General features: G+C 45.1%; 1 protein-coding gene across 2 annotated transcripts in view; it reads left to right on the top strand.

The window, feature by feature from the left end:
- The first annotated feature begins 904 nt into the window (after nt 1–904).
- The window catches only part of LOC126162996 (esterase E4-like), a 292,795-nt gene continuing 280,332 nt past the window's right edge, over nt 905–13,367 (top strand). The window contains exon 1 of one of the 2 annotated variants that reach the window (XM_049919857.1): nt 905–1,156. In XM_049919857.1, coding sequence (XP_049775814.1) covers nt 932–1,156 — 225 coding nt within the window. In that variant the 5' untranslated portion in view covers nt 905–931. The remainder of the gene's footprint in view (nt 1,157–13,367) is intronic. The other variant, XM_049919858.1, reaches the window with a different exon arrangement.

The raw sequence follows: 13,367 nt of genomic DNA, 5'->3' as shown, positions 1-13,367 counted from the left end.
ACACAAAAATTCATTCAAGTCGATCCAGCCGTTAGGCTGCAGTATAGATAAATAACCTAGATACCGACTGCAGCGCCATGTGCCGGGTTGATTTGTGAATCTAAGCCCTCCAGGGAGCCACCCAAAAGCATACAAAAATTTCATTACAATCGGTCCAGCCGTTTAGGAGGAGTTCAGTGACATACACACGTACAGTAGAATTATATATATAAAGATGTATATCGTAATCGTGCACAGAGAATTATAGTTCATATTTTTTAATAGAAGATCGATGTTCTGTTTGTATCATTAACTGAAATAACTGTAACTGGTGAAAAGGGCTTCGCCTGAAAGTAGTAAAAAAAAAAAAAAAAATCATACAGCATTGTCAGTAGGCGAAGATTATTTACACTGCGGGATAAAGCTTATCCAGCATTTGTAGCATGACTGTGGATACTCAGTATGCAACTAAACTAAAGAATACGCTTACAAAATGCCAAAGAATAGTAAATAATATGACGCGTTAGAGTTTAGGATTCTGACGTCTTCTACATCTACTCTGCGTGCGTTTGAGCAAGTACACTTGTTTGCGAATGTGTGTGGTGGGTGCGCGCGCGCGCGCAAGAGGAAGGGGGGAGAGAGAGAGAGAGAGAGAGAGAGAGAGAGAGAGAGAGAGAATCTAATAGATAGGCCAACACTAATTGCAGAGACCAATCAGTAGCCGTATTTGGTGTTTTTCAGATAACCTCTTGAGAAGCCAGTGTCGCAGAGGTATGACGGTGCCGGAAAACTATGGGTTGGCAAGGGGAGTACCACTCTGTATGTGTGTGTGTGTGGAGCAGGTTTGGCCAAGTGCGCGCTGGCTTCCCAGAAGCAGCCAGTTGGCATGCGTGCTGCGGCTGCTGCTACATAAGCGACTCCTTCCTGCTCGTGCCGCCAGTTCTCTCCAGACATGAGCAGAGGAGTGCTGGCGGTTCTGTTTTGCGCCGTGGCGCTCACCGCAGCCGGCAGGGGCAGGACAAAGGGGGCGTCAACGTTAGCGTCGGAATTTCCCGAGGTGCAGACGCCGCTGGGGCGCCTGAGGGGAAGCGTGCTGCAGTCCCTGGATGGGCGAACGATATACTCCTTCCGAGGAGTGCGTTACGCGCAGCCTCCGACTGGGGATCTACGATTCAAGGTACGCCAGTAGCTGAGCTCAGGTGGTGATGGCATCAACTTAATGAAAATAATCGATTTAGTTGGTTGCTGCACAACAATCGATACATTTGAACATTTGACTGCTGGAAAACAATCGACTCATTCGCTGTGTATTTCACGTATCGATGTTAAATTATTTAGTCATTCTTTCGAGTAAAACTAGTGTATGAGAAGAACTGAATGAAAACAGCGGATTCAGTTGTTTGTAGTTTGAACTTGGCATATTCAGTTCTAAGCGGAAACAATTGATTGTTTTACAAGGGGACTTCGCGGCAATCGGATTTTTGTAATTTTTTATATGTATAGAATTGTAGGTGAAATTCACAGCTCAGATATCAATCACTAAAGCAGTTCGATGCGACTGTCAAAAATTCTCGATAAAATCGACTTTAATTCACTAAAGGTAGGCCAATTTTTGGTGGGCGTCGTGGTTCTATTAGTAGCACACGAGACTAGTAATCGTGGCTTAAATGTTGTTATGGTCATTATTCTTTCTCTTTTTCTTTCTATTCGAATAACTACGGCATTTAAATAAAAAATTCATCAAATATACAATACTTAACACATACCATTTTTATGAAAAATGCATGCGTCCTTATTTCTAATTACACGCAGCTCACGAAATTCCAGTTTTCATTGTAAATATGAATTCTTAATTACCAATCTTTTTATAAAAGATTGTTAATAATATAATACACTCCTGGAAATTGAAATAAGAACACCGTGAATTCATTGTCCCAGGAAGGGGAAACTTTATTGACACATTCCTGGGGTCAGATACATCACATGATCACACTGACAGAACCACAGGCACATAGACACAGGCAACAGAGCATGTACAATGTCGGCACTAGTACAGTGTATATCCACCTTTCGCAGCAATGCAGGCTGCTATTCTCCCATGGAGACGATCGTAGAGATGCTGGATGTAGTCCTGTGGAACGGCTTGCCATGCCATTTCCACCTGGCACCTCAGTTGGACCAGCGTTCGTGCTGGACGTGCAGACCGCGTGAGACGACGCTTCATCCAGTCCCAAACATGCGCAATGGGGGACAGATCTGGACATCTTGCTGGCCATGGTAGTTGACTTACACCTTCTAGAGCACGTTGGGTGGCACGGGATACATGCGGACGTGCATTGTCCTGTTGGAACAGCAAGTTCCCTTGCCGGTTTAGGAATGGTAGAACGATGGGTTCGATGACGGTTTGGATGTACCGTGCACTATTCAGTGTCCCCTCGACGATCACCAGTGGTGTACGGCCAGTGTAGGAGATCGCTCCCCACACCATGATGCCGGGTGTTGGCCCTGTGTGCCTCGGTCATTTGCAGTCCTGATTGTGGCGCTCACCTGCACGGCGCCAAACACGCATACGACCATCATTGGCACCAAGGCAGAAGCGACTCTCATCGCTGAAGACGACACGTCTCCATTCGTCCCTCCATTCACGCCTGTCGCGACACCACTGGAGGCGGGCTGCACGATGTTGGGGCGTGAGCGGAAGACGGCCTAACGGTGTGCGGGACCGTAGCCCAGCTTCATGGTGACGGTTGCGAATGGTCCTCGCCGATACCCCAGGAGCAACAGTGTCCCTAATTTGCTGGGAAGTGGCGGTGCGGTCCCCTACGGCACTGCGTAGGATCCTACGGTCTTGGCGTGCATCCGTGCGTCGTTGCGGTCCGGTCCCAGGTCGACCGGCACGTGCACCTTCCGCCGACCACTGGCGACAACATCGATGTACTGTGGAGACCTCACGCCCCACGTGTTGAGCAATTCGGTGGTACGTCCACCCGGCCTCCCGCATGCCCACTATACGCCCTCGCTCAAAGTCCGTCAACTGCACATACGGTTCACGTGCACGCTGTCGCGGCATGCTACCAGTGTTAAAGACTGCGATGGAGCTCCGTATGCCACGGCAAACTGGCTGACACTGGCGGCGGCGGTGCACAAATGTTGCGCAGCTAGCGCCATTCGACGGCCAACACCGCGGTTCCTGGTGTGTCCGCTGTGCCGTGCGTGTGATCATTGCTTGTACAGCCCTCTCGCAGTGTCCGGAGCAAGTATGGTGGGTCTGACACACCGGTGTCAATGTGTTCTTTTTTCCATTTCCAGGAGTGTATATATATATAGGTAGTGTTTGTAAAGGACACTATTTTGATCCAGCAGGTGCTAAGAATTAAGACACAAAGAAATTACAGACACTGGTTGCGAGTGGGCATTGATTTAAATCAATGGGGAGGGTTGAAAATTTGAGCCATACGGGGATTCGAACCAAGACCAAGGTCTTCTGTTTACTAGGCAGATGCACAACCACTGTATCATCGGACACAGTGGTCAGGGCAACTGCAACCCTAGCACACCACCCACACCCTCCAGACACAAATTCTCAATAGATTCACACACTACAAATGTAGTGCCCCTTTCCTTCAGTACTTGCGGCATTTCATCAATTCCCTTTAGAGTTTGAGCCTGGTGCACATCCGCAGTGAAGAGATTATTGTCCGACCAAAATCATCACAGCAAACTTGAACATTGTTGCACAGTTACTGTTTTTAAAATAGTTTTACGTTTTCGTCTTCTTCACACTCAAAATATCTTTTTATAACTGACAATTAGTTTTGTTAGGAACACCAGTGCAGACTTTCCACAGAAGAAGCAAGTGGAAATATATTTAGGCCTACTTCTTCGATGCTATGTGTGTTTCGTAAAAAATGACACAAAGTCCTTGAAACCTTTGAAGGTAGTAAGTGTAGGGTACTTGAGGATGGAATTAGTTTGTGGATGCTGTGGTGAGATGCTCCTCATTTAGCTCGACAAAATGTACTCTGATTGATGGGCTACTAGGCACAGCTGGCATAAACACGGAGTGTGAACTGGCTGCAGAGTAGTCAGGCAGAGGGCTAAAAACTTTTGGGGCTGAGGGATACCAGCAGAGGCACATAACTCACAGAAACGAGGTAGTGCCATGATGGCAGTACACTGTTTTCACCACTGCTTACACCTGTGCCAGGGAGGCTGGCATCGCAGGGTACTGTGGTGGCTGATGGAGGCATTTGAAAACAACCCGGATTTTGTTTGATCTTCAGTGAGAGTGTTGTTAGCAGACAGTAACTGTGGCAACCCATACCACACAATTGGCTGACATCTCGGAGATGACATGGCATTCGATGGGAGAAGGTGCACTGGGGTTGGGGAAGTGGGCCTTGGAATGGTTGCTGCGACAACAGAGTACTGGACCCAGGGAACATTGGCTGAAGGCACGCGGCTCAGATGCAGATGTGACAGATGGCTCAGATGAGAACATGTAAGAGCAAGCCTGAAAAATCTGCAGACAGGTTGGCTGTGGGTGGGCCAGCTGCAGGGTGGCTGTCTGTGAGCCAGTGGGTGTGTGGGTGTGCCAGGGTGGGGGAGGTTGAAGGGACTGGTAGATGTGCAAGTTGCAGAGGATCCAATTGTGGATGTGCTGAATGGTGACCGTGCATGGTCCCTGGGGCGCGCAAGTCCCAAGATAGTTCAGGGTAATCACCTTCTACAAGATTTCTTTACTGTTCAGTGAAATATTGGCAATTTCATTTTATTTCCAATTGGTCTTTGCCTAGTGTGTTTCCCATTCGTTTTCTTCTGGAACAAAGTGGTACAAACAAATTATGTTGGTTGCTCTTCTAAGCAAGTTCTACTAATGTGTGATCACTGTCATTGCTTTCCGTCATTCCCACTGAAGAATTATTCTTTTGCCCTACTTCTGTATTAAAAAAAATCTCCCATCAGCATCTTGTAATATCACTTTGTCATTTACCAGTTTCTGTAGCTGCTCATAAGGTATTCTACCTCCTCATCATTGTATGAGCACATTGGTACTTAGCCACCATGTGACATCTTTCCCTTATTTTTAAAACAAGTTTTGCTGTTCTGTTTGAGATTCTTTGAACATAAGTGAAATTATTTTTAATTTTCTTATTTATTACAAAGCCTTTGCTTGGATTTCCTCTCTGTTGTTTCTCTGTAATAAAAAATCATTTGTTGGTTCTATTTAGTCATTATTTTTTGCCTAACTTCTGATAAATGTACTATAGGGCTATTCTATTTGACATTGACTCCTCTTCCAACTCCACTAGCCTGTGTTCGAATCCTTTTTTGCAATTATTATTTATTATCACACGATGACTGGAGAAAATGCTAAGCAACTATTTACAACAAATGTATGTGGTAGAGCACTTGCCGACGAAAGTCAAAGGTCTTGAGTTCGAGTCTCAGTCTGGCACAAAGTATTAATCTGCCAGAATGTTTCTGCATAGGTTCATGCAATCTAAATTTGTAATGGGTTCATAGCCAAAAATTTGTAATGGGTGCATAGCCCTAAGCCCAGCTTTAAAATTCAATCAGAAGCTTCTGCAAATAAACTGTGAAAGTCTTACACTGTCCCTCTGAATGCTCTGAAGGAACATTCAAATGTTATATGATGTACTGTTTGCTGCTCTTCACTGCTGTCACATTTCCATAACCATTGGTGCAGCAATGCTTCATATATGCTGTGGTCACTTCTGATTCTATTCATTATGCACCAGTTTCATTGGGGCAGATGAAAACCTGCTGATTGCTCCCTGGGAGTTTCAATATGTTGGTGATGCTTCAAGGAAGTTTCCTTCTATCACTGATTATTCCGGGCATCTCATCATCATCATCATTTAAGACTGATTATGCCTTTCAGCATTCAGCCTAAAGCATAGTCCCCCTTATAAAATTCCTCAATAATCCCCTATTCAGTGCTAACATTGGTGCCTCTTCTGATGTTAAGCCTATTACTTCAAAATCATTCTTAACCGAATCCAGATACCTTCTCCTTGGTCTACCCCGACTCTTCCTACCCTCTACTGCTGAACCCATGAGTCTCTTGGGTAACCTTGCTTTTCCCATGCGTGTAACATGACCCCCCCCCCCCCCCCCCCATCTAAGCCTGTTCGCCCTGACTGCTACATCTATAGAGTTCATTCTTAGTTTTTCGTTGATTTCCTCAATGTGGACACCCTTCTGCCATTGTTCCATCTACTAGTACCTGCAATCATCCTAGCTACTTTCATATCCGTAACCTCAACCTTATTGATAATGTAAACTGAATCCACCCAGCTTTCGCTCCCATACAACAAAGTTGGTCGAAAGATTGAACGGTGCACAGATAACTTAGTCTTGGTACTGACTTCCTTTTTGCAGAAGAGAGTAGATCGTAGCTGAGGGCTCACTGCATTAGCTTTGCTACACCTTGCTTCCAGTTCTTTCACTATGTTGCCATCCTGTGAGAATATGCATCCTAAGTACTTGAAACTGTCCACCTGTTCTAGCTTTGTTCCTCTTATTTGGCACTCAATCCATTTATATCTCTTTCCCACTGACATTACTTTCGTTTTGGAGATGCTAATCTTCATACCATAGTCCTTACATTTCTGATCTAGCTCTGAAATATTACTTTGCAAACTTTCAATCGAATCTGCCATCACAACTAAGTCATCCGCATATGCGAGACTGCTTATTATGTGTTCACATATCTTAATCTCACCCAGCCAGTCTATTGTTTCAACATATGATCCATAAATAATATGAACAACAGTGGAGACAGGTTGCAGCCTTGTATTACCCCTGAGATTACTCTGAACCATGAACTCAGTTTACCATCAACTCTAACTGCTGCCTGACTATCTATGTAAAGACCTATAATTGCTTGCAAAAGATTGCCTCCTATTTCATAATCTCGTAGAACAGACAATAACTTCCTCCTTGGAACCCGGTCATATGCCTTTTCTAGATCTATAAAGCTTAAATACAATTCCCTGTTCCACTCGTAACACTTCTCCATTATTTGCTGTAAGCTAAAGATCTGGTCCTGACAACATCTGAGAGGCCTAAACCCACACTGATTTTCATCCAATTTGTCCTCAACTAATACTCACCCTTTCCTTTCACAGTGTCCGGCCATCCTGATTTAGGTTTTCCGTGATTTCCCTAAATCGTTCCTGGCAAATGCCGGGATGGTTCCTTTCAAAGGGCACGGCCGACTTCCTTCCCTGTCCTTCCTTAACCCGATGAGACCGATGACCTCGCTGTCTGGTCTCCTTCCCCACAAACAACCAATCTTTCCTTTCAACAATACCTGAGAAGATTTTACCCACAACACTGATTAAAGAGATACCTCTGTAGTTGTTACAATCTTTTCTGCTTCCATGTTTACAGATTGGTGTGATTACTGTTTTCGTCCAGTCTGATGGAACGTGTCCCGACTCCCACGCCACTTCAATTATCCTGTGTAGCCATTTAAGACCTGACATTCAACTGTATTTGATGAGTTTCGACTTAATTTAATCCGACCCAGCCACCTTATTGCACTGCAATCTATTGACCATTTTCTCCACTTCCTCAAATGTGATCCTATTTCCATCATCATTCCTATCCCATTGTACATCCAAATCTGAAACATTACTAATCGTATTTTCACCTACATATTCCCTCCATCTGCCCAAGGCATCAACAGGATTCACCAGCAGTTTTCCTGACCTGTCTAAAATACTTGTCATTACCTTCTTACCTCCCTTTCAAAGACTGCTAATTACACTCCAGAATGGTTTTCCAGCAGCTTGACCCATCCTGTTTCCAAAGTCTTCCCAAGATTTCTTCTTGGATGTTGCAGTTGTCTGTTTGGCTTTGTTTCTTTCATCAACATAACTTGCTCTGTCTACCTGAGTTCTAGTATGTAGCCATTTTTGATACACCTTCTTTTTCCTTTTACAGGCTGCCTTGACTGTGTCATTCCACCAAGCTGTTTGCTTCATCCTACCTTTACACATTACTGTTCCAAGACATTCTTTAGCCACTTCCAGTACTGTGTCCCTGTACCTTGTACATTCCTTTTCCAATGACTGTAATTGACTACATTCAACTAACTGGTACCTTTCTGAGATCACTGTTATGTACTTGTGCCTGATTTCCTTATCCTGAAATTTCTCCACTCTTATCCTCCTACATATGGACCTGACCTCCTGCACTTTCGGCCTCACAATACCAATTTCACTGCAGATTAAATAGTAATCAGTGTCATTAAAGAATACACGTGTGTCCCTCACAGCCTTCCTGAATTCCTGATCTGTTATTATATAGTCAATGACAGATCTAGTTCCTCCGTTCTTATGTTTAAAAAAGGAGTTTGTGATTACTAATCCCATACTGGCACAGAAATCCAAGCGTTGTTTCCCGTTCCTGTTGGCCTCCATATCCTCTCCAAATTTACCCATAACCTTTTCATACCGTTCTGTTTGATTTCCAGTCCTGGCATTAAAATCACCCATGAGCAGAACACTGTCCTTGTCTTTTACTCTAACAACATCATCACTGAGTGTGTCATAAAAACTATCCATCTTATCTTGATCTGTCCCTTCACAACGCGAATATACTGACACAATCCTAATTTTCTTGCTAGACACTGTCAAATCTATCCACATCAGTTGTTCATTTATGTACCTTACTGAAACTATGCTGGGTTCCATTTCTTTCCTGATGTAAAGGCCTACACCCCATTGTGCTATTCCTGCTTTGACTCCTGACAGGTAGACCTTGTATTCTCCCACTTCCTCTTCTTTCTCACCCCTTACCCGAATTTCACTAACAGCTAAAACGTCCAACCCCATCTTACTTGCAGCCTCTGCCAGCTCTACCTTCTTCCGAGAGTAGCCCTCATTGATATTATTAGCTCCCCATCTCGTTACCATTCGTTTGCCGAGTCGTATCTTAGGAGTCCCTGGTTTGTCAATTAGAGGTGGGACTCCGTCACCTCCAAAGGTCCAAGGCATTTTGCTCTGATTGTTGCCAGCATCATATTTTAAGTACCAGGGAAGCAGGTTGCTAGCCTTACTTGTCCCGGGTCCCATTGAGTTTTACCCCTAACGGTTGAGGGACTAACCAGTGGATTTGGTAGTCTTGCAAGTTGAAATGTCTGTCCTACAAGCTGATTGCTGTGCACCCCAATAGTTTTATAGACTTCAGTCATTGGGTTTCTGACAATGAAAGTTCTGATGAACTGGTAATTCTAGGTTGTTTTTTATTCTTATCCACATGTTCAGCAATGATGGCTGTCTTCTTATGAATGGTTGTGGAATATGACCAAGAATTGGTCACCAGTATGTGTTTGTGGGACAAGTACACCCTGTGATGTGGTGCATTGCTTGTGTCTTACTATTTTCTGGGAGCACCGTTTAGCCAGATGAAACAGCAGTATTCTGGAACTTAGTATGAAAGAGCTAAGGCTGATGATCTGAGATCAGTTTCACGGTTACCCCGGGTGATTCACGTTAAGTTCTGGAACGTATTATTCTGAGTTTTGATTTCATAGTCCTGAGATGAATTTGTATGTCAAAGACATGTGTAGGATCATATCTAGATATTTTGGAGTGTTGAAATATTGAAGAGTCTTGTAAGGTACTCATGCTGTGGTGTGAGGGAATCATTTCCATTGGAGAGGCTGTTCAGAGCGAGTTATTTTTATTCACCCAATGAACCATGGACCTTGCCGTTGGTGGGGAGGCTTGCGTGCCTCAGCAATACAGATAGCCGTACCGTAGGTGCAACCACAATGGAGGGGTATCTGTTGAGAGGCCAGACAAACGTGTGGTTCCTGAAGAGGGGCAGCAGCCTTTTCGGTAGCTGCAGGGGCAACAGTCTGGATGATTAACTGATCTGGCCTTGTAACTCTAACCAAAACAGCCTTGCTGTGCTGGTACTGCGAACGGTTGAAAGCAAGGGGAAACTACAGCCATAATTTTTCCCGAGGGCATGCAGCTTTACTGTATGGTTAATGATGATGGCGTCCTCTTGCGTAAAATATTCCGGAGGTAAAATAGTCCCGCGTTCGGATCTCCGGGTGGGGACTACTCAAGAGGACGTCGTTATCAGGAGAAAGAAAACTGGCGTTCTATGGATCGGAGTGTGGAATGTCAGATCCCTTAATCGGGCAGGTACGTTACAAAATTTAAAAAGGGAAATGGATAGGTTAAAGATAGATATAGTGGGAATTAGTGAAGTTCTGTGGTAGGAGGAACAAGACTTTTGGTCAGGTGAATACAGGGTTATAAATACAAAGTCAAATAGGGGTAATGCAGGAGTAGGTTTAATAATGAATAAAAAAATAGGAATGCGAGTAAGCTACTACAAACAGCATAGTGAACACATTATTGTGCCCAAGATAGACTCGAAGCCCACACCTACTACAGTAGTACAAGTTTATATGCCAATTAGCTCTGCAGATGATGAAGAAATTGTAGAAATGTATGACGAAATAAAAGAAATTATTCAAATAGTGAAGGGAGATGAAAATTTAATAGTCATGGGTGACTGGAATTTGGTAGTAGGAAAAGAGAGAGAAGGAAACGTAGTAAGTGAATATGGATTGGGGGTAAGAAATGAAAGAGGAAGCCCCCTGATAGAATTTTGCACAGAACACAACTTAATCATAGCTAACACTTGATTCAAGAATCATAAAAGAAGGTTGCATACATGGAAGAAGCCTGGAGATACTGACAGATTTCAGATAGATTATATAATAGTAAGACAGAGATTTAGGAACCAGGTTTTAAATTGTAAGACATTTCCAGGGGCAGATGTGGACTCTGACCACAATCTATTGGTTATGAACTGTAGATTAAAACTGAAGAAACTGCAAAAAGGTGGGAATTTAAGGAGATGGGATCTGGATAAACTGACTAAAACAGAGGTTGTACAGAGTTTCAGGGAGAGCATAAGGGGGAACAAAAGGCAGGAATGGGGGAAAGAAATACAGTAGAAGAACAATGGGTAGCTTTGAGGGATGAAGTAGTGAAGGCAGCAGAGGATCAAGTAGGTAAAAAGATGAGGGCTAGTAGAAATCCTTGGGTAACAGAAGAAATATTGAATTTAATTGATGAAAGGAGAAAATATAAAAATGCAGTAAATGAAGCAGGCAAAAAGGAATACAAACGTCTCAAAAATGAGATCGACAGGAAGTGCAAAATGGCTAAGCAGGGATGGCTAGAGGATAAATGTAAGGATGTAGAGGATTATCTCACTAGGGGTAAGATAGATACTGCCCACAGGAAAATTTAAGAGACCTTTGGAGAAAAGAGAACCACTTGTATGAATATCAAGAGCTCAGATGGAAACCCAGTTCTAAGCAAAGAAGGGAAAGCAGAAAGGTGGAAGGAGTATATAGAGGGTCTATACAAGGGCGATGTACTTGAGGACAATATTATGGAAATGGAAGAGGATGTAGATGAAGATGAAATGGGAGATATGATACTGTGTGAAGAGTCTGACAGAGCACTGAAAGACCTGAGTCGAAACAAGGCCCCGGGAGTAGACAACATTCCATTAGAGCTACTGACAGCCTTGGGAACGCCAGTCCTGACAAAACTCTACCATCTGGTGAGCAAGATGTATGAGACAGGCGAAATACCGTCAGACTTCAAGAAGAATATAATAATTCCAATCCCAAAGAAAGCAGGTATTGACAGATGTGAAAATTACCGAACTATCAGTTTAATAAGTCACGGCTACAAAATACTAACGCGAAGTCTTTACAGACGAATGGAAAAACTAGTAGAAGCCGACCTAGGGGAAGAACAGTTTGGATTCCATAGAAATATTGGAATACGTGAGGCAATACTGACCCTACGACTTATCTTAGAAGCTACACTCCTGGAAATTGAAATAAGAACACCGTGAATTCATTGTCCCAGGAAGGGGAAACTTTATTGACACATTCCTGGGGTCAGATACATCACATGATCACACTGACAGAACCACAGGCACATAGACACAGGCAACAGAGCATGCACAATGTCGGCACTAGTACAGTGTATATCCACCTTTCGCAGCAATGCAGGCTGCTATTCTCCCATGGAGACGATCGTAGAGATGCTGGATGTAGTCCTGTGGAACGGCTTGCCATGCCATTTCCACCTGGCGCCTCAGTTGGACCAGCGTTCGTGCTGCACGTGCAGACCGCGTGAGACGACGCTTCATCCAGTCCCAAACATGCTCAATGGGGGACAGATCCGGAGATCTTGCTGGCCAGGGTAGTTGACTTACACCTTCCAGAGCACGTTGGGTGGCACGGGATACATGCGGACGTGCATTGTCCTGTTGGAACAGCAAGTTCCCTTGCCGGTCTAGGAATGGTAGAACGATGGGTTCGATGACGGTTTGGATGTACCGTGCACTATTCAGTGTCCCCTCGACGATCACCAGTGGTGTACGGCCAGTGTAGGAGATCGCTCCCCACACCATGATGCCGGGTGTTGGCCCTGTGTGCCTCGGTCATACGCAGTCCTGATTGTGGCGCTCACCTGCACGGCGCCAAACACGCATACGACCATCATTGGCACCAAGGCAGAAGCGACTCTCATCGCTGAAGACGACACGTCTCCATTCGTCCCTCCATTCACGCCTGTCGTGACACCACTGGAGATGGGCTGCACGATGTTGGGGCGTGAGCGGAAGATGGCCTAACGGTGTGCGGGACCATAGCCCAGCTTCATGGAGACGGTTGCGAATGGTCCTCGCCAATACCCCAGGAGCAACAGTGTCCCTAATTTGCTGGGAAGTGGCGGTGCGGTCCCCTACAGCACTGCGTAGGATCCTACGGTCTTGGCGTGCATCCGTGCGTTGCTGCGGTCCGGTCCCAGGTCGACGGGCATGTGCACCTTCCGCCGACCACTGGCGACAACATCGATGTACTGCGGAGACCTCACGCCCCACGTGTTGAGCAATTCGGCGGTACGTCCACCCGGCCTCCCGCATGCCCACTGTACGCCCTCGCTCAAAGTCCGTCAACTGCACATACGGTTCACGTCCACGCTGTCGCGGCATGCTACCAGTGTTAAAGACTGCGATGGAGCTCCGTATGCCACGGAAAACTGGCTGACACTGACGGCGGTGGTGCACAAATGCTGCGCAGCTAGCGCCATTCGACGGCCAACACCGCGGTTCCTGGTGTGTCCGCTGTGCTGTGCGTGTGATCATTGCTTGTACAGCCCTCTCGCAGTGTCCGGAGCAAGTATGGTGGGTCTGACACACCGGTGTCAATGTGTTCTTTTTTCCATTTCCAGGAGTGTAGATTAAGGAAAGGCAAACCTACGTTTCTAGCATTCGTAGACTTAGAGAAAGCTTTTGACAATGTT

This window comes from Schistocerca cancellata, chromosome 2, assembly GCF_023864275.1.
Source record: "Schistocerca cancellata isolate TAMUIC-IGC-003103 chromosome 2, iqSchCanc2.1, whole genome shotgun sequence".
Lineage (NCBI taxonomy): Eukaryota > Metazoa > Arthropoda > Insecta > Orthoptera > Acrididae > Schistocerca > Schistocerca cancellata.
The sequence above is the reverse complement of the archived record's forward strand: the minus strand, read 5'-3'. Positions and strand labels throughout refer to the sequence as shown.